At 36.0% G+C, this 22,347-nt stretch overlaps 2 protein-coding genes across 2 annotated transcripts; both read right to left on the bottom strand.

Annotated features, from left to right (window-relative positions):
• Positions 1 to 8,791: 8,791 nt before the first annotated feature.
• On the bottom strand, positions 8,792 to 15,316 carry LOC121735635. The gene is made up of 4 exons (XM_042126530.1): positions 15,299 to 15,316; positions 14,862 to 15,020; positions 12,350 to 12,508; positions 8,792 to 8,986 (listed from the first exon to the last, which is right to left on the bottom strand). Exons 1-4 carry the CDS (start codon positions 15,314 to 15,316, stop codon positions 8,792 to 8,794), a joined length of 531 nt encoding a protein of 176 aa, XP_041982464.1.
• A 1,415-nt stretch (positions 15,317 to 16,731) lies between these two features.
• LOC121735373 (guanine nucleotide-binding protein subunit beta-like protein) lies at positions 16,732 to 18,950 on the bottom strand. The gene is made up of 5 exons (XM_042126182.1): positions 18,767 to 18,950; positions 18,280 to 18,488; positions 17,624 to 17,830; positions 17,228 to 17,479; positions 16,732 to 16,981 (listed from the first exon to the last, which is right to left on the bottom strand). The coding sequence occupies exons 1-5, from the start codon at positions 18,873 to 18,875 to the stop codon at positions 16,796 to 16,798; spliced, it is 963 nt and encodes a 320-aa protein (XP_041982116.1). The 5' UTR covers positions 18,876 to 18,950; the 3' UTR covers positions 16,732 to 16,795.
• Between the last annotated feature and the right edge of the window lie 3,397 nt (positions 18,951 to 22,347).

Genomic DNA, 22,347 nt, shown 5'->3' on the forward strand with positions numbered 1-22,347 from the left:
AAGCGGTAGCTAACAGAGATAGAAAGGATTTCATACTTTGATTTGATGATCCCAAAATATGTATTGTTCTATTTGTAGGAACTCAAAAGTTTAGGATCATGCCCAACGATATAGGGGGGGAGGGGAGGGGGGGGGGGGTAACTATCCTACTTATATAATATTATAAAGGCGAAAGTTTGTTTGGATGTATAGATGTATGGATGTGTGGATGTATGGATGTTTGTTACTCTTTCACGCAAAAACTACTGAACGGATTTTTATGAAACTTTACAATAATATAGCTTATACATCAGAATAACACATAGGCTACAATTTTAACCGACTTTCAAAATGGGGGAGGTGTTATGTTCGTTTCTTTATGTTCAACGATTACTCCGCCGTTTGTTAACCGATTTTCAAAAAAAGTGATCTGATGAAGGATCCATAAGTAATCGAGGGAACTCCTCAAAATTTATAGGGAAACGTGGTGACTTCGGTTTCGTGAGAAGTATTCTAAGCATATTATGCTACCAACAAGTAAGATTTTGCACCGAGGTATACCTGGTATACCGTGGTTCGGAAGGCGTTAATAAATAACACGAAGTCAATGAGTGTTTGCTATACCATCAGGTCATCCAGGTACTTTATTATTAAAACAGTACGTATTAACTATCTGCTCTGTGGTCACAAAGTTTCTTCCATTTTTGTTTACATAAAATTACTTTTATGAGTTTTATATCATTTATAAATAAATAAATAAATAAATAAATAAATTACATTCATCATCAACATCATCATCATCATCACTACCATATTATAACCATGTTATTGGTACTTTTCATAGTCTATTAGATCGAGACTCGAGTTTGTCAAGCGATAATTTAAAAAAATCTATAACTACTAGCCCCGCGTTCCAGATGACGTTAGAAACGCTCACGCTCAAGACCGTAGTTTTTCCCGTTCCACTAGCATGTGAGCGTCAGTGATACAAACCCATGTGGAACGGATTATGGATCGTTTTGAGCGTTTTGAGAAAAGTTAAAAAAAATAACTATTTTTTTTATAAGTACATAGGTACATTGAACCGAACTTGGATATTACGATCCTTTTCTTCAAGTCGTAAATAAAATTAATTTTATTGTTTATAGTTACATTTATTTTACAAATAAAATACATAATATAATATTATATTTGTTTCGTTTTTAGTATTACATTTTTTTTACTTAAGTAATCATATTTTAATATAAGTACTTAGTTAAACTTTTATTATATTTGAGTTTTCACATTGAATCATATTTTAATAACAAAACCACATACTTTGAATATTGACTATTGTCACAATCTATACTAATATTATAAATGCGAAAGTATCTCTGTCTGTCTCGCTTTCACGCCAAAACTACCGAACCGATTGTAATGAAATTTGGTACACAGATAGTCTAAAGCCTGAGAAAGGACATAGGCTACTTTTTAACTGGAAAAAAGGGTTGTAAGGGGGTAAAAATCCGTAAATTTGTTCAAATTAAGTTAGTTCCAAAAATACATAATAGATGGCGCCGTGCCGTCTCCTACATCGCGCTGACGCTTGCTCAAAAGTATTAATTATATAAGAGGTGGTATCATCATACATCCGGTTTTCGGTTGTTTTGATTTTCATTTCTATTTTACTTTATTAAATAACTTTGTACTTTATCTATGCAGTGATGAGTGACGTAACCTTAAAGTACCTATCAATGATAAATAGTTTATGGGTAAAGTTGTGTAATTGGGGGGCTAAATATACTTTAAAATTTGGCATAAATAAAGTTTACTTAATAAAAAAAAAAGAAATAAGTTATGTGCACACTGCACAGCTGTTTTTGGGTGTTTTGATTTAAGGGGTACCAGGGTTTTTTTAAAAAAGCTTTTGACACCAATTTTGTTGTTTGAACATCGCGCGCTATAAACTGAGGTCCACGTGGACGAAGTCGCGGGCAACAGCTAGTATACATATAAACGTTAGGTAACAGTACCGCTTAATGCTTAGTCAAGTACGAGTAAGTCAACAGGTATAGGAGAGATGAAAATTAATATTAATTATTATATTTTATAAGAAATCATTTGACCTTTCATTTAAAACAATTTATTTGCCAATCAAAATATTTCATTAATTGTTATTTAATTTATTTAATTAAAATATTTATTTGTAATGAAATAATATTATAAAGTTTTTTTGTCTCTACTGTCTCCTGAAAACTTTCCGAACATGGCTTTCGCGATATAGTTACGTTAAAATTAAAAAAAAAACTAGAACGCCCACTTTGACCCATCTTCGTCAAGGGTCGTTTTGAGCGAAAATGATGACGTCATGAGTGACGTCATAGCCGCGATCAAAACGACCCCGGTCGCCAAAGGGAACGGCAGAAGGGGACGTTTTGAGCGTTTTGGTCAAAATTAACGTCATCTGGAACGCAGTCCTAATATTATAAACCTGAAGAGTATGTTTGCTTGAACGGAATCGGAGGAACTGCAGGTCCGATTTAAAAACTTATTTCAGTGTTAGATAGCTCATTCATCGAATAAGACTATAGGCTAAGACTAATATGAACGAAGAAACTCAGGAAAATGTGGGAAAAACGGGGGAAATATTAGAAATTACGAACTACTGGAGCAATTTTTATAGCAATATTTGGCACAGATATAGAGTAGACCAAGTGAAGGGAGTAGGGACATAAGAGCTATTTTTTATGGGAAAATGTACGGTTTCCGTAAAATTCCTAATTTACGCGGGCGAAGCCGCGCGGGACATCTAGTCATTAATAAAGCAGCTCACAAAAGTTTGCTCAAAGTGAACTTTTTAGTAGCTCGTAATAAATAAGCTCACTTAGAAAAATTTTATCTATATTTAATATTGAAGTTGCCCGCTATGTATTTGCAGTCGCTCACTTACAGCCGTTCCCAATATTTGATCTATCTCTGGTTTTGCCCTACTAGAGATAGGAATAGCTCAAATTAGACGTTAGAGACATATATTTTATGTCAATAGGGATGATGACAAGGTCAAAGATTAGTGAATTTTTTAAATAAAATAAAGAAATCACGGTGAAAAATAAGTGTTGCCAAAATTACAGCTCGATAGCATTTTAATTTTTTTTGTTATGCGCCTTCAAAGTTAGATAATCAAGTCGATTTTTTTTCAATTAAATTTCTTAATATTTGTATACCAATCGATAACTTATGCAATTAAAAGCAACTTTTGTTATGAAACCACTTTCATAAACGCAATATTTAATATACCTACCGAACAAAGTTCTCTCCCGATGCGTACAAACTACGAAAGAGTGACGTCAGTCTTTCGTAGCACTTTGTATGGAGCGTTTCGGGCAGGTCTATTTTATGAGATGTTTGAATTGTCATATCTTGGTGAATTTTTAAGCTATCAGAATCATTCTTTCAGCGATGTTTCTATTTTTTAAGGGTCTTTCAATTACCAATAAGAAAAAAAAATAGTCCAGAAGCCTATTGTGAGCTATTCCTATCTCTAGTAGGACAAAACCAGAGATAGATCAAATATTGGGAACGGCCGTTAGTAATATAGTAGCTCGGATAGAATTTTAATATCTTAAATAGATTAATCGCAATCCACTTTTTGTAAGCTCATTCTGGATTTTATTATAAATCAATATTAGTCGTTAACTCGTTAGTTTAGTTTATTTTTCGCTTAGTGAAATTAATGCCGCTCATGTTATTAAAACAGTATGTTCATCATCAGTCGCAAAGTAAATTTTTATTCGCTCGTTTTATTATTTCCCAATAAATAGTAAACATTACCAGTGTCTTTCAAACCTGTGTGTCGTGACCCTCTGGGGGGTCGCAAAAATAGACGAAAAATAGGCCAAAAATTGTGTTTTTTTGTCGGAGCCCCCCTTACATTTTAGTGTGCCGTACCCAAAGGGTAAAAACGGGACCCTATTCATGAGACTTCGATGTGTGTCTGTCCGTCTGTCTGTCTCCAGGCTATCTATCTCAATCTGACAGATCCGATGACATTTCAATACTAAAAAAAAAAAATAACCCACCATGTGAGAAATCTGATTTCTATACCATGATAACTAGACACAATAATTATGTCGGAAGCCTATACATTATACAAGCTTAATCTGACACGCTCGAGGTTATCCCGAAATCCCCTCTTCCCCTCCCCAACTATAAAGGGTGTTTCAAAACAAAAACGTCGTTGTCACCCAGTCTCAGAAGTCAGAGTCCACGGCATCAAATTAAATGAATCACACATTGTGGAAAACACTGACATGGAAAATATTTTTATTACTTATACTAAATGGGAAGGAAGACAGACCCTATGGTTAAGCTCTTCATTTAGATTTTAGGCAGCTTTACGAATATAGTTAAAATAGAAGTGAAATAAAAAAAGTAATTAATTAAAATACTTTATTAAGTAGTTAATTTATTAATATTTTCAAAGTTTGATATATTTGTAGAATTCCTTGGCATTCAATTCTGTGATTTTAATATCTGTGTACAAACATCCAATTACTTTGTTGCTTTTGGTTGTTAAGTTTAAATAAAGTCTTCCTTGTTTGAATGGAAATGTTTTCAAAAAGGGACCGTAGGGAGCCGTCATATTGGCCAAAATGTAGTCTCCCTGAAAAATGTAAATAATTTCTTACTTATTGTAATAATTTCTAACCCGACTAACGCTATCGAGTTTTACGCTAATTTGGATTTTGGAGATAGGTACGCGATTTTCTGTTCGATGTTCCATTTACCACATAATATTAGTTCGTTTAAGGGAAATAGAATTATTTTACAAAATCTAAAGATAAAATCAGCTGAAGTCCTTAGGAAATTTTGCACGTCATGAACTTTGGTGAATCGCCTAGCGCTAACTCTGATTACCGCTACCAAGTACCGACTACCGACAGGCACAGTGGCATTTCCCGCTTAAGGCTAGGTTATTCCAAATTCACGTTTCTAGAATGAGTAATTTTTAAAGAAATCGTCATTAAAAAAAACTGAAAAATATATACATGTATAGATACATCTTTTAACTAGTGACTTTTATGGTTAGAAACACAATACAGATAATTTTACTCGATAAAAAAAAATCCGAAACAACCTCGATTTTAAAAACATTTTGAGTTTTATAGGACTTACAGGGACTCAATCAAAAAATAATTTGGATAGTTCGATTACTATTAAAATTTTACAGGGAAATGTACGGATACATGTTTAGTTATACTATTTTTTATCTAAGTAAAAAGGTTTTTTCTCCTATTTCGCCCTATCATGGACGCGGCGAGCGTCGTAACCGCCACTGTACAAGGCGCGCTGATATGAATGTTATTCTAATGTCATTTACGTCGATATTCGCACTGACAGACATTGACCTGCTAATTTAGGAATAACCTCCCCTTAAGCGGGGAATTGACTACCGGGCCGCCCGCTACGGGCCGCCCGCTACGGGCCGCCCGTCACGGGCAGGTCTGTCGCATGTCTGCTCGTCAATTCCTAGGTACGGGCACAGACATGCCCGCTGGCCCGTGCCCGCAGCCTGCCCGCGAGATCGCATTTTTCCCGCGCGGGCACGGGCAAGTCTGAACAGGAATGGTCGCGACGGGCGCACAGTATACGGAGGAGACGAAAAATCGGAAATTTTCTTTTTTCTTCAATTTTTAATGGGCATTAGTATTATGAATGCGAGAGTAGAACACCCGCGTGTCAATTCGCAATAGTTTTTTTTCTACGAGCTACCAAAGTTTAGCGATTTTTTGCGGCCCGGAAGCGAAAAATCCATATATTATCTCCAAAATTTTTACGTAATAAATAAAATGTTGTATTCCACCTGAAAGCCTATTAAATAAGGTATATGTCAAGCTTTTTTCCTGATCCACCGTGTCGATATTTTACCTACAATAAAATAGTTTTAATTTTTAGGTTTTTATTTTTTTAATCCAAAACCAAACAAAAGATGCAATCGAAAATATCGACAAATTAAAGGTATACAAGCATTCTATACGCACAAAAAAAAACACCTGTAAGATCCGTTTACAACTGGAGATATTTGATCGTGAAATCCTACGCTAGGGCTGCCACCATACGTCTTTCAATGGATGGCTGTCAATAATGCAATAGAAATAGTCACATAATATATTAACATTTATAATATGAAAGTTATATACGCTTTTAATGAGTATATTTAAAATTATCAAAAATAAGTGTTAGAAAAAATATAAAACCTCCTCTTTTTTTGGAAGTCGGTAAAAAATCGGATGTCAGTTCGTAATACTTCAAACAATTAATATTATTTCTAGTATTTATTTTAAAAAAATCAAGATAAGTGATGGTCACTCGAAAACGAAATACAAATAATACAGCGTTGCGTCGTTTGATAACCCTGTTGACAATTAAGTTTGTAAATTAAATAAATTGACTTAGCAGTGGTAGTAAACGGATCTTACGGGTGATTTTTTTTTGTGCGTATAGAATGCTTGTATACCTTTAATTTGTCGAAATTTTTGATTGCATCTTTTGTTTAGTTTTGGATAAAAAAAATAAAAAGCTAAAAATGAAAATTATTTTATTGTTTGTAAAATATTGATACGGCGAATCAGGAAAAAAGCTTAAAATATGCCTTATTTAATAGGCTTTCAGGTGGTATACATAATTTTATTTATTGCGTAAAAGTTTTGGATAAATATGGATTTTCCCTTCCGGGCCGCAAAAAAACGCTAAACTTTGGTAGCTCGTAGCATCAAAACTATTTTGAATTGACACGCGGGTGTTCTACTCCTGCATTCATAATATTAATGCCTATTCAAAATTTAAGAAAATAGAAAATTTCCAATTTTTCGTCTCCTCCGTACACTGTGGGGCGGCCCGTCGTCATTCGCGCCTTGGAGAGCGACTGGAGTGCACTTAAAATATTATTTTAAAACATATTAATGTAAACAATACAAACACTAAACTTAGGAATGAAGGAACAAAAACAATTTTGACATTCGTTTATTTCCATTTACTGGTCGTATCCTTGTTTGTGGAAAGTTAAAAGCAAGGATTACATGAACACCGCTCTACATAATGCTGCTAATACAGCGAACTTATTGAAAAATCCAAAGAAATCAATGCCGATGCTGATCTATCATTTGTTACAAAGAAGATCGAGTCCATGAGTCTACGAACGAGCTGCAGCCCTCTATCTATTCGACTGACTTGCCTGTTCTGTGTGTGTTCAATAGGGGCAAGCGGCAGACTTGTGCCAGACCGGGCGGCCCGCGGGCAGCCCGGTAGTGAATTCCCCGCTTTAGGCTGTTTTCACACACACACACACACACACACACTTTTGCATTTATAATATCAGCACAGTGATAATATCAGTAAAAATTACGTTAAAATTATAATTACGTCTTACCGGTGGTACTGGACATTGGCTCAAAGCTTTGTAGTCAGTGGATTTGACAGCTCGTGAGAAAAGGGTATCTTGGTTCATAAAATCACAGAAATTGGCATGTATTTCGACAAAACTGCGTTTATACACGTTAGACAGTAGTTCATAAACGTAAAAATGTATCTGAAAATTTAAATACCTACTTAAAGATTTAAATGCCAATCATGGCTGCCAACGTGGGGAGGTATATATTGTAATTTTATGACCCATGGGCCATGCATGATCCACGTCATTAGTGTATTACAAGCTTACAACATGCAAACCTTTAAGAATAGAGCGTATTCCCTCTTCTGATGTTGCGACTTGCGAGTGTTCATGGACAACGATACTTGCTTTCCATCATGTGACCACTTCGCTCGTTTGCCCCCTAAATCTATATAAAAAAATCTAAGTGGCAACAATGGTCATCTATCATGAATCATGATTCATGGCCCAATGTTGAGCTGTTATTGTAAAATAGCAGAATAGTGAATACGCTTACCTGAAAAGAGTTGTCAATATTTTTCAAAATTTTTGAAGACAAAGTCAGAAAATAAACCTTATTATCGCGTTTATAGCGTTTAGAAAAGAAATAAGGATCACGAAAATATCTTCGATCAAAGTCCAACACCTTTGCATGCTGACACTCCAATAAGAGTACCTGTATTCATGACGTATCAAAATAAAAACGTTATATACATAGATTTATATTTAAAAAATAGTAAGTAGGTAATTAAAAAATTTTAAAAGAATAAAAATCCCATCTTTTTGCTAAGAGATATGAATTCCTTACGCCAGTTCTTCTCGCCAGGCTAGTTCCCGAATCGGTGGTAAACACCAAGTGTGAAGTGGGACATTCTTAAAGATTAGTTACGTGCTAATCAATTTGGAAATAAAACATTTAAAAATATAAAAACTTACAAGGCGTTGTTGTCAACGCCTTGTAAGTTTTTATAGTTAACGCCTTATAACCGCCTTGTGGCGGTTCGAATATCTTGAGACTCGATTTGAAATGTCTTTGGTAATTCGCATTCCAGCCGAGTCTCAAGATATTTTGACCGAGATATATCAACTTTTTACCTTTTGATCTCCAAGACATAGTTTCTGCGAAAGAAAGAATAAAACTAAAAATACGTGAATTTTTTTTTCTAACATGGCATTGTATCGAAATGAAAATACTTTGTAGAATTTGCTATTCATACAATTTATATAGGGCTATTAGATAATATTATATTAAGTATTGTATTTAGGCTTCATTTCCGCTGCATTGTTACCTGCACTTAGAGGCAATTATGATCAATAATGTTTGTCTAGGAGCTACACAGGGTTACATGGAAATGGAATTAGGAAAAAATGAACATTTTATTAACATTTTATTAAAATATTTCTCTATGTTGTTGTTCGAACAGCTATGTATTTGTAGAACTCTTTTGCCGCCATTTCTTTAATACGCATGTCTGCGTATGCACTTGCAAGGACTTTGTCGTTTCTAGTAACGTTGAAATATATTCGTCCCTGTTTGAATGGAAATCCTTTCAAGAACGGTCCGAACGGGGTCGTCATGTTGTCCAAGTGGTATTCTCCCTGTTAGCCATAAGTCATAAACTCATAACAATTAACAATAAAACCGGAAGTGCGTGTCCGTAATCCGTAATGCGTATTACCGCTAGTTCTTGAAAATTTTTGTATGGTCAATGAATGTATATTTATAACGTGTTTTATACAACTAACAACATCATCTCAGTTCCGTTCAAAGGAATTTGAACGAAAAGTTCCTTTACCTATACTTCGTCGAATAATTTTTTATTAGTTGACCGGGACCAACGACATTCTCTTTGAGTTTTTCATATAATATCATTGACCGGGACTCAAAGAATCTCTATACCCAATTTTATCTCTATACCCAAGTTTATATTTATATAATATACAAGATATTAGTGTAAACACCGTTGTCCGTTACCCTTGAAACCATCAAATGAGCCCGCCAAAATGAATAACTTTTTCTATGAGAACAATGCTGGGAACTCAAAAAAATCCGTCTTCATATACATACAAATTGCCGATCCGGGCATCCGAAGGGTATGAAGACAGACAAACACTTTCACATTTATAACATTAGTGTGCATAACATGCAGATATAACTATAGTCAGGGGCGGATCTACTATAAGGCTTTTTGGGCTGCAGCCCAGGGCCCCGCGAATACAGAGGGCCCCCAACCGAACTGAAACCAATAGACGATAATATTGCCAATAATAAAAATTATCTAGAATTTGAAAAAATCCGATCATAAGGTTGGTGTATTATCCAAATGCCGAAGACGAACATTTAGTGAATGAGTGCATTCAGTTAAAATCTTACTTACTGCAGTCAAAGACAGAGTCTCTTGCAGTGAAATTTTTTGGCTAATTTATGAAAATAAACTTTTGACGTTTTCCCAAACTGCTATACTTACCATCTTAAAGATTTTTTAACGATGCCGATCACTAGCTGTGAAGCAGAGCCATAGAGAAATATAATACACGGCCCACGGGGAGCAGAGCGTTCTTTCTCCAGGATGTCGTATATAGAAAACAAATACAAGACAACAATGTCATCATTAATTATCAGTTCTTTCGATAAATTTCTATTTAACAAAGGACCTACAGTGCGATGACGAAATAAAAGAATTTGCAGTTTGTTTGTTAGTTTGAATGCGCTAATCTCAGGAGCTAAGAAATAGAGGAAATTATGGAAAAACGGGGGAAACTATTTGAAAGGGCTTATCTCACGAACTACTGGAGCAGCAATTTTTCTGTTATTTGGCACAGATGAGAAGTAGACCACTTGAAGGATCATAGGCTATTTTTTGTAGACTGTGAAATATCTAATTTACGTGGGCGAAGCCGCACGGAACGTCTAGTATAACATAACCATTTATAACCCATATAAATAAATTAAATATTTTGTTTTCCCATTTTCTTCCCGTACTTAACATAATATATTACACTAGACGTTCCGCGCGGCTTCGCCCGCGTAAATTAGATATTTCACAGAAAAATTAGTCCACATTAAATAGGGGTATCATTTAAGCTATCACCAATTTAATTAGTTTTGTGTTTCTTAAATAATAGGGTTTGTCCTCAAAATAGTAGATCTGTCACCAAAATGTAGTCACCAAACAATGCAAAATCAGTTCCACAATAAATCACCTAAAATCCTGAGATATAAGGTCTAGTACCAAATAAATGTTTTTGTATGTATTATAATAGGTGTGTCCTAATAAGTATTTAAGCAAACCAATTTAAAGAGATCACCAATAAATCATATTATGTTACTAGAAAATTGCATTAAGTTCAAATAAAAAATTAGGGTTGTCATCATCGTTTCAACCAAAATATTCTGCTACTTAACTAGACTCCCAAGGTTCTAAATTTCCACTGGTAGTATAAATTATATTTAAGTAAATAAAATTTTTAGCAGAGTAGTAAATAAAACAATTAAAGTCAAAATAATCAATATTTATTGTTTAAAATAATTACCACTGAACAATCAGCGCTGGTTTAAAATAGCTGGCTTATGGCTAGCAGAATAGTAGATAAAACACTTAATTAAAGTTAAAATAATAAAAAAAAAATCGAACCTAGTTACCTACTACCCATCGTTGAGGCCGGATTGGTCAATTTTTAAAGCGCGCCAATTTGTCTCCGCCCCTTTGATCATTTTTTCATTAAAATTATAAATTGATGTATTAAATTGGTAACGAATACTATTAATTTAATATCTGAACGAAATAAAATGTTACTACTGTATTGGTGACAAAATATCAAATAAAAAGGAGTCGCAGTCAGGGATCGATAATCGATTTATTTGGTGACAGATCTACCATTCTGAGCACAGAGCTATTATTTAAGTAACAAAACTGTTATTATAAGAACGAAGTTTATATTTATGTAATGCAATATAATTTTATTGGTTATCGATCTCTTATTTTACACATATATTAACATTAATTTGATAATTCATACCTGGGAACAACTTTTGTTTATCTGAGAACGAAAATATTTCGTGGCGATAGATCTATTTATTAGGTGATACAACTTGATGACAAATATAAATTTTGGTGATAGAAAATATAGTTCCCATTAAATAGCCTATGATCCTTTACGTGGTCAGTAGACCACGTACGCTAGGCCACGCTACGACTAATATGAGCGAAGAAATAGAGGGAAATGTGGAAAAAACGGGGGAAATTATTTGAAAGGGCTTATCTCACGAACTACTGGAGGAATTTTCCTGTTATTTGGCACAGATAAGAAGTATCTTCCTCTATTTCTTCGCTCCTATTAGTCGTAGCGTGATAAAATATAGCTTATAGCCTTTGTCAATAAATGGACTATCTAACATTGAAAGAATTTTTCAAATCGGACCAGTAATTCATGAGATTAGTGCGTTCAAATAAGCCCTTTCAAATAATTTCCTCCCGTTTTTTCAACATTTTCCTCTATTTCTTCGCTCCTATTAGTCGTAGCGTGATAAAATATAGCCTATAGCCTTTTCCGATAAATGGACTATCTAACACTGAAAGAATTTTTCAAATCGGACCAGTAGTTCCTGAGATTAGCGCGTTCAAACAAACAAGCAAACAAACTAACAAACTCTTCCGCTTTATAATATTAATAAAGATATTATGCCTACATCACTACAGAAAACAGTTTCTTGTCAAAATGGCAATTAGTTGAGTAATTAGGTAGGGCCCCTAAGTAGTATCAGCCAGGGCCCCACAAATTCAAGATCCGCCCCTGACTATAGTCCGTCAAGAAAGTGAAGAAATTAAAAAGTGGCAACATCGTAGTGTCATCCCTTTTTTCTTAGATTGATTTGAAAGGGATGACACTACGATGTTGCCACTTTTTTAATTCTTCACTTTCTTGACAGGCTATTATGTAACGCATTAAAAAACAACTCACCGGTGGTATAGGACATTGCGTGAACAACTTGAAGTTGGCTGATTTGAGAGATCGCGAAAAAATGTTATCTTTACTCATAAAATCGCAGAAATTTGCATTCACTTCTATGAAACTACGCTTATACGTGTTAGACAACAGCTCATATATGTAAAAATGAAGCTGAAATAAAAAAAAAATTGTTAAAACCCCTTATTTCCTATTTGCCTTAGTTTAGATCCAATACTTGAATGGCTCCGAGAACTCTCCGACGAATACAGGTGGAGGTTGGAGGTGTGGAGTGAGACAAGGGGGGATAACGTCTCCTTCTCTCTTCAACTTGTACACAGACAGGCTGATTGCTGAGCTGAGCGACACCAGAGTAGGCTGTTTTATTGATGATCTCTGTATTAACAGTATCAGTTACGCCCATGATATGGTGTTGCTCAGCCCATCAATAGCCGCCCTCAGAAAAATGATAAGTGTGTGTGAAAGTTACGCCAGGTCGCACGGTCTTTTATACAATGTAAAGAAAAGCGAGTTCAGGGTATTTAATTCAAGGGCTCGTAAAATCGGAGATGTAGCACCGGTGCTGCTCAATGGTGTTGCGCTCGTAAAAGAATTTAAATACCTAGGTCACATAATTACCGAAGATTGAAAAGAAACATCGAAAGGGAGAGGAGAGCGATGGCAGTCCGCTGTAATAATATGCTTGCGCGCAGATTTGCAAAGTGTAGTACAGATGTAATAAAAAATTAAAGCATTCCGTCAAACACTCTACACCTGCAATCTTTTTTTTTATGAAATAAGGGGGCAAACGAGCAAACGGGTCACCTGATGGAAAGCAACTTCCGTCGCCCATGGACACTCGCAGCATCAGAAGAGCTGCAGGTGCGTTGCCGTCCTTTTAAGAGGGAATAGGGTAATAGGGGAGGGTAGGGATGGGAAGGGAATAGGGGAGGGTAGGGAAGGGAATAGGGTAGGGGATTGGGCCTCCGGTAAACTCACTCACTCGGTGAAACACAGCGCAAGCGCTGTTTCACGACGGTTTTCTGTGAGAACGTGATATTTCTCCGGTCGAGCCGGCCCATTCGTGCCGAAGCATGGCTCTCCCGCGTTCAGGGTGTTGGTGGGGCTTCCGCGATGGCATAAATATAGTGCATCGGCGTTGTTTGCGCACACCGTGTAGCGACGACGTCGTGGTCGCATTGCATCGCTGATGTTCCGAACGCGCGGCAGCCCCAACATCATCCTGAAGATACTCAGTGATAAGCTGGACAGCCCCCTCCTGAAGCACTGGCACACGTGCATGTATCCGGTGCACCAGAAGAAGGCAAATATTTAAATTAATAACAATAATTAAGTATTTCCTGCTAGTTTAAGATTTTTTCTATGGGTTATTAACTGAAAAAAAGGAATTTTATTTTATTTCTTTTTAAATATGTGTTGACTGCTTGAGAAACAATAATATGGCTAAGATAAATATTATGTAATCTGTCTGAGCCTCAAGTGCCATAGGCAAAGTCGAAATTTTGAAACATCCTGTATTTTACTTGTGTAACGTCATAATAATGTACCATGTCAATAGCGAATATGTACTGAAGTCATTAATAAATACAGCATAATTAATAACAATAATTAAGTATTTCCTGCTAGTTTAAGATTTTTTCTATGGGTTATTAACTGAAAAAAAGGAATTTTATTTTATTTCTTTTTAAATATGTGTTGACTGCTTGAGAAACAATAATATGGCTAAGATAAATATTATGTAATCTGTCTGAGCCTCAAGTGCCATAGGCAAAGTCGAAATTTTGAAACATCCTGTATTTTACTTGTGTAACGTCATAATAATGTACCATGTCAATAGCGAATATGTACTGAAATCATTAATAAATACAGCATAATTATTTAAATTTAAAAAGGTAGATTCTTAATATATTATGCCATCATTATATTACTTATGTATTAGCATAGTATTAGATAGTATTAGTATACAATATACATAATATTATATTATAATTATTCTTCAACAAAAAAATTACTTGTGAGACTTTTTTGGAAGATGCATCTATAAAATATAATTATTACCTATTTATTACTTACCTATGTCTAATGTCGCAGTCATGTGGTTGAATTTTCTTTTTGATTAAATGACTAGAGAACTCATCGATTCAATGCGGCGCACATTTTTTCCAAAGATTTTTTCAAGCTTTCAGCCTGCTTTCAGTAGTGGCGGCATACAATTTTCTCGTGACACATTAGACGCCATAGAAGTAGATGACACGGCTACCGTGTCACCCCGCACCCGCCATGTTCAAAAAGGTTTATTGTTTTTTTGTTTTCTTGGTTTTTACACGAGTATTAAGCTCCTAATCTGTGGTTCAATCAACGAGTAACGACTGAAGTGTTGGCGTCATTCAATTAAATGTTTTCATTCAATGAATTTGCTAGTCACTCAAATTTAAAATAGCTAATTTAACCAGATTTTGCTACTCCAATAGAGAAGGAACACAAAAGAAGAGTCATTATAACTTACGGTGTAGGAGTTATCCGCGTATTTAAGCAATTTGCCGCTAACGGTCTGAAAGTATATTGGGTTCTCGCGTTTATACCTTTTTGAGGTGAAAACAACATCGGACAGGTAATTTCGATCATAATAAACCACAGTAGCATGCTGGCATTCCATGTAAAGTACCTGGATTCAAGAAATACTTTGTACAATCGAGGAAATTGATTCCTAGGCAGTTGACGGACCTAAGCAACGTCATTTGGTCCGCTTATGTCGGTGATCGGTCGGATGGGTTTAACTTAACGCGACCAAATTATTTAGGTCCGCCATCTGCCTAGGAATCAACTTCTCTGATGGTACATCTTTATTGCTTTATTATTAGGTGAAAGTTGCTGCCGCATTCATATAGTCATGGAGACAATAATTTTTAGTTATTTGACTGAAGAAGATATCACACTACTTACCGCCGTACTCAGAGACATTTATGATTTAATTACGATTAACCTTCAATTTAATGAAGAGTTTGACAGATAATGTATGGGGCTTATGTCAAAATTTTGAATTAATAACAATTAATTAAACTTTTTAATCGGGACTTAACGCGACTTATTTAAGTAGTAATACTACTACAAGTACATACTTTTTCTCGACGTTTCGGCCGTGTTATATAACAATTAAGTAGGTAATTAATGTTCCACTCTGAGTGCGGCAGTTAATATCTTAAGCTTCAATTTAATGAAGAGTTTGACAGTTATTGTATGGGGCTTATGTTAAAATCTTGAATTAATTACATTTAAGTTATTAATGAATAATGAGATAAAACTACAATTATTTAACCTATCAACTCCCAAGTGGTCGAATTCGACCGCGATAACAATAGAATAAGAATAGATAACCAAGAATCCGCGATCTGGGGATCGTGGGAAAAAGAGTCTGCCGCACAGCGCACTCAGAGTACGGCAGACTCCACAGTTTATCTATACTTTCGTATTTCTACTGTGGCCATGCTAGGGCGACAACTACTTGTCTCTTTTACTCACGCACGAGAATATGAATAGGTATTTTTATCTAGCTTACATTAGGCTTTTCAGGAGTATTAGGCTCAATTCACACCGGAATGGCAGAGGCGAGGCGAGCAGTTTCAGTGTCATATGATTTTAAACTTTATCTTCATTATTGTAATACGCGTAGTAACTAGTATCGCTTGAGAAATCTACGGTCGCCCGTGGACACTCGTGGCCTCTTGCGGCCGCCAGCGGCGGCGATTTCTCAAGCGATACTATGTATTACAATAATCAAGATAAATTTTATAAAATCATATGACACTGAAACTGCTCGCCTCGCCTCTGCCATTCCAGGTGTGAATTGAGCCTTTGTGTTCTGTGGGCTTTTGTGCGGCGGCTATAGCTCAAAAGTCCTCCTGATCCTCAAATTTGCCACCTTAATGAAAATAATCGAAACAGAAGATTTATTATACTATATAATGTTTATTCCTTTTACCTTTTGACTTCCGTCACATAAAACCACTAGTATCATGAAGGAAAACCAAACATTATTTGTTATGAGCAACATATTGTTAAAACGTTTGGCTGATAAAGCCATAATGAGATTCATGTTTATTTTCAGCCATTTATAATTTGGCGGCGATGTCATAATAGGTCGTTAGTCGTTACTCGTTACGTTATAATATCCGCCTTGTTATAGATGTAATAACTATTTGTATTATAATGATGTATCTTCACGAGTAAAATTATTTTTATATTTTACTTAGTTTTTATTATTCATAAATTTTACTTCAATAAAACTTTCAAAATATTATAAAGCATGATATGTTTTAAAGCCTAATTTCTGTTATAAATTCATTAATTATGTAGGTAAAGTTCAATAAAATGAATCATTTTTGTAACTTATTTATTTAAATGCATATTATGTGTACAAAAGGAAATAAATAAATTACTGTTTTATCGGGCTGACACTGAGACCTGCCAGACTCGGATTATGTTGTCGGAGTAACCAGCGAACAGCGTCTGTCCGTCCGTAGACCAGGCCAGGGACAGACAGTTAGGCGGCTCGGGATTCTCTGATTGGTTCTGTTTTGTGATGATTTCGGGCTTGAGTTCCTCAACCATTTCCTTGCTTTCAAGATCCTGGGGAAAGAAGAAAATTAAAAATTAAGTTGTAATTTTCAATTGTTTGCATACAAAATATTAGCAGTTATAAGATAAAAAAGGAAGTTTGTTTCATGAAAATTACATGTTGCAGTTGCAGAGTAAGTATTGTAAAAAGATAAAGTTCCTTTATTTTACTTTGATGTGCAAAGTATGCAGTTTCTATTTTTCAACTTTCTTTTCTGATCCATCTCTATATGTGCTACTCTAGTAACATAAACATACCCAAATTCTGATGTTAGGTCCGAATGCAGCGCAGAGCCAATATCTGTTGGGCGAGAAGCAGAGAGCGGTGATGATGTCGTTGTGGTCGAGGGTATGGAGGTGCTTGCCATCGTTCAGGTCCCAGAGCATGGCCTTCATGTCCTTGCCACCGGACGCGCACAAGGAGCCATCAGGGGAGACCGTCACCGTGTTAAGGTAGCCAGAATGACCCAGGTGGTTGGTCTTTAGCTTGCAGTTGGTCAAGTGCCATACCTGAAAAGCAGAAACAATAAATTAACGTCTTTGCTGGTTTCTTCACTATCTTTATACCCATTTTATACAACAGCTAATCATCTAGTCATGCTGACAATTTAATAATACAGCTTTCAGAAAAAAGTGAATATTTATAATAGTTACCTTGACAGCACGGTCCCAGCCAGCAGAGACGATGATGGGGTTAGCCTGGTTTGGCGAGAAGCGCACGCAGGACACCCAGTCAGAATGGCCATCATCCTGAATGGTGTACTTGCACTCTGCAAGAGTGTTCCACAGCTTGATGGTCTTGTCCCGGGAGCCAGACACAATCTGACGGTTGTCCACGGAGAATGCCACAGACAGTACATCCTAAAAATAAATGAATTAGCAAATATTCGTATGATACACATGCATCAGCTTAAAAGGTGCTAGTGTGCTTATTGACATAATAATATAATAATAATAATTCATTTAAAATTTTCTGCAGTAGTAACTAATTTAATTGACAAACATTTTTTGTTTACAATTAGATTTTAAAATTGTTTACTCCAAACAACTCAAGGCTAGATAATGTTTTGACAACACAAACACTGATTACTGATACAAAGTTAGTAAAGTGTAGTCGTTGACTACTTACGGTAGTAAATGCATAGCACTATCCCGTCACAAACTTTAATCTTCTGCCTCGCTAAGGCACAAATTAACTATCTTCTGCCTCGCAAAGGCACAAACTATCTTCTGCCTCGCAAAGGCACAAATTAACTATCTTCTGCCGCGCATCGGCACTATGCACTAACACATAACCTGTTCTGTCACACCTTAGTATGGTCTTCGAAACGCCTAGTGGTCTTGCCCGCGGCGAGATCCCAGAGTCGCAGGGTCTTGTCCCACGAGCCGGACAGGGCGTAGTTGCCGTCGCTGGACAGCACCACGTCCGAGATGAAGTGGGAGTGACCATACAGACGCTTTTGTGGGACACCGTAGCCGGTTTCGTCCCTAGTGAGTTTCCAAACGATGAGGGTCTTGTCTGAAATGTTTCATTGAGTTAGTAGTTTTACTATGTACTTATTTTTTGTTGTCGGCTGGTTTAGGTTACTGGTCATGAAGAACATGTAACCGTCAGCCCCATATCCGCTTGCCGCTCAGAATTCGCGAGGCAAAGATATTTTCATCATTCAGTATAATATAAATATAGATTCATTCTTTTGCTACGAACATTACTGATGCTATTTCTATTCATATTTTTAATATTAATTAGAGATTTAAGGCGATGAATATGGATAAATAAAAACGTAAAAATTATACCTCTGGAAGAAGACAAAATCATATCAGGGTATTTTGGGTTTGTCGCAATTTGCGTAACCCACCCATTGTGTCCAATAAGCACTCCTCTAACTTTTAAAGTTTCAGTCATTTTTACAACGACCTACAACCTCCAAACTGCTCCAAACCCACAGGGCCAGAGCACCCGCCTCCAAATTTCAGGCAAAAGAGATTTATATAAATATCGACAGTTGACAGAATGGCGTGCAAGTGACAGTTACCATAGACGAATGACTTTAAATTTTTTATCAAAACATTCTCCAACGCAAGCTATAAAGCCGGCGCCAGACATGGGCTTCAAAGTTTGAGCAAACTTTGTACAAATAGGAAAATGCCAGCAATTAACTTTGCACATTATAGGCAAATGTCAGTGCCACACTTGGCGAATTTGCGTATTTGATCTTTTTTCGCAGTTGGCAAATGGCAGCTGACACGTAATATATCCTTAAGGCGCAGACAGCTGCCAATTTGACATCTTTGTGCAGTTTTCTAGACGTATGTATTTTATTGATTGGCACAAAAAAAATATATGTGATTTTTGATTATATTTGGAAAAGCTTGTCCGATTTAAATAATAAAATAATGTACTCCTACTGGATGAAAAAAAATACCAAAGTCACATCTTTCGGGAACTTTAAACAGTTCTAACTAAAGTAATAATACAATCTATGCTTTAAAAATTTGTTTATTTGATACCTTTTACAAAAGTCCAAAGATTGCCCGATTTAATTTTCGGCTCTGACATCTAGATTTCCCACAATATTTATTTTTCCTCTAACAAACGAAAAATGTATCCACGCTTCTGAGTGAACATTTCACATCTCTCTCTCTCGCATGAAAACCGACAGTGTTCGCTGAGGCGCGGTGCTATGTGGACGTGTGACGGATTTCGCTCTGCCGATATTGTGATTTTAGTGTAATTGAAGCGTTTAGTTCTTAAAATTTGTATATAGGTATTTCTCATTGTTTTATAGTATATTAAGTTCATTCTGTAAATATTTTTCTGAAAATATTTGCAATTATATTGCGCGTCTGTAAAAATGGGTGACAAGAAAAAGAAAAGACGTCCAGCAAAAAAGCGACAGCTTCGTGAAAGCCACAAACACATGATGGAAGTAAAAGTAAGTTCAATTTTATCTACTTTCTAGTTGCGTACGTCTTTATTAAAAAAACAACGAACAATTACGACCCCGAATCAAAATATTTCGTCACTCTCAATGTGTTTTAGGATAGCCAGGATCGTTGTGTCAAATAAAACATAAAAAAACTGTATTACGATTGATTACGATTTACGAAAATCCTCTAAGATTCGAACCATAGACCTTGGAAATTGACATAATAATGTTATCACAATCGTTGTGATAACATTATATCAATTTCCAATCGGCCTATGGTTCGAATCTTAGAGGATTTTCGTAAATCGTAATACAGTTTTTTATGTTTTATTTTATCACTGATAATAATTTTGCTTTGTATCTGAACATTTATGTTGGAGTTTTGCACTCCAAAATAAATGTTCAAAAAGTTAAAAAATCACCACTCATAAAGTTGATTATTTCGTTAGCCTAAATAAGTTTTAGCGTCGCGCGTCGGGGATCGTTCTGATAAATCAATATTCAATCGGTCTATGGATCGAGTTTCAGAGAATTTTCGTAATACTTTTTATGGTTTTTTTTATCACTAGGTATTAGCACAGAATAAATAATAGTACAAGTACTATAATTAGGTACTATAAGTTCATTTTCCTTTGAATCTGAAGTTTTATTTAGGCCTTTATTATTTAAATTTTTATTTCAGGCGGCGGAAAACCATGGATAGTGCAATTATTGATAACCCAAACGAATCACCAAATGCCAATTCAGATCCAGCGGCAGGTAGTATGTTGGAAAGGTAATATAAGTTTATTTATCTACTTATTATAAGTTGTAACCAAACGTCCTTCACGACTACGAAACACAGCGCAAGGGCTGTTTCACGCCGGTTTTCCTGTGAGTCCGTGGTATTTCTCTGGTCGAGTCGGCCCATTCGTGCCAAAGCATGGCTCATTCATTGTATTTTTTATGATCCAGTTTATCTATTACAAGCTATTTTAGCCTTTTTATGATATTATTATGATTTAATTTTTTTCCAGTCGACCGAAAACGATGGAATTAGATAATAACACAGTGGAAAATGTAGCAAATGCCGATCGCAATATAGCAACGGGTAGTATTTTAAAAAGGCAAGTATATTTTTACAATTACGATCGGCTAGGTAAATATAGATATAATAAGTTTAGTACTATTTGAGCGCGATGCGATTGCGCGATTCTTTCAGCTCTATTCAAGGACATGCTCCGTAAGGGCCGGGACACAAAATCACGGCACGACGACGCGACGTCGTACGGCGCCGGACCGTGTTTTTGTGTCCCGGCCCTAATAGGGTGCGGCTTCACTGCGGAGTAGGGGTGAGCGTTATTTCACGTCACTATAGTTACAATAACTAGCTACATACAGTAACCGAATAACTAGTTTCGAGTCGTATTTATATAGTAACTCTACTAGTATTTAGTGATTTTTGTAACGTTTTTATTGCATTGGGTGGTATGAAGTACCGTCGAGCGATCGTCGCGTTGTTTCGTTTGGAGTCGCAGCTAGCGCCCGCCGCCCACTGCACCGGTCGACCTAGCGAGCGACAGCGAGTTTGCTATAGTCCGCGCGGAACTAGTTGGCCGCGCCGCCGGTATGTGCGGCCAACTAGTTCCGCGCAGATTACCTAGCAAAAATATTAATTAGTTTATATCAATACTAATATTATAATTGGGAAGAGTTTGTTTGTTTGTTTGAACGCGTTATCTCAGGAACTACTGGTCCGATTTGAAATAAGGCTATAGGCTATAGGCCCGCGCGCGCCTCATCCCGGCGTCACCCCCTTTCATTCCCCCGCGCCGCGAGTGACCTTTCTGCAACGATTTTAAATGGGATAAAATATTGTCATTTAAAAAAAAATAATACCCATTTTTTTGGTTAAATGGGCTCTCCTAATGATACCTAAGCCCTGCGGGGCTAAAATGGTAATAATTAGCAATTCCTCTCAATCAATTCAGCAAATGAATTGTCAAAACTGACAAATGTCAAATCAGTGCAAAAATACAAAAATGAATTGCAAGCAGAGTTGCATTTTGCGATATTAGAGAAATGAATCATATTATGATTCGTCTCATGATTCAACAAAGCGACCATTTTAGCCCCGCTGGAATAATTGGGCAGGAAGGTTTAATTGAGAATGTTACTAGGTATGCCAAATTGCTTGAAATTTTGTCACAGTAAAGCCTGTATGTATACAAATACACTAGTTTTTGTTGCAGTCAAAAATACCTTGTAGTTTTGATTTTATAGGCATTCAAAGTTTCGAAAAATATCGATTCCCGCTAACAGTCCCGCGACCGCTTGTGACGTCATATCACAATTTTTCCGCGCGGGTCCTATACAATAAATGTGATTTTTTGCTCTATCTCAATAACGGCAACAGGTAGGCACTTGAAATTTTCACCGAGGCCTTAATTATATGTGTACTTTAATAAT

This window comes from Aricia agestis, chromosome 17 (assembly GCF_905147365.1).
Source record: "Aricia agestis chromosome 17, ilAriAges1.1, whole genome shotgun sequence".
Taxonomy (NCBI): domain Eukaryota; kingdom Metazoa; phylum Arthropoda; class Insecta; order Lepidoptera; family Lycaenidae; genus Aricia; species Aricia agestis.

Coding starts and splice junctions, on each gene's coding strand:
- LOC121735373 (XM_042126182.1), bottom strand. CDS start 18,875: ATGACTGAAACTTTAAAAGTTAGAGGAGTGCTTATTGGACACAATGGG. Junction 17,480..17,623: donor GCTGGGACCGTGCTGTCAAG/GTAACTATTATA, acceptor TCTGCTTTTCAG/GTATGGCACTTGACCAACTG. Junction 16,982..17,227: donor GACCTAACATCAGAATTTGG/GTATGTTTATGT, acceptor TTCTTTCCCCAG/GATCTTGAAAGCAAGGAAAT.
- LOC121735635 (XM_042126530.1), bottom strand. Junction 12,509..14,861: donor ACGCGGATAACTCCTACACC/GTAAGTTATAAT, acceptor TTTTTATTTCAG/CTTCATTTTTACATATATGA. Junction 8,987..12,349: donor CGCAATGTCCTATACCACCG/GTGAGTTGTTTT, acceptor TATGGCTAACAG/GGAGAATACCACTTGGACAA.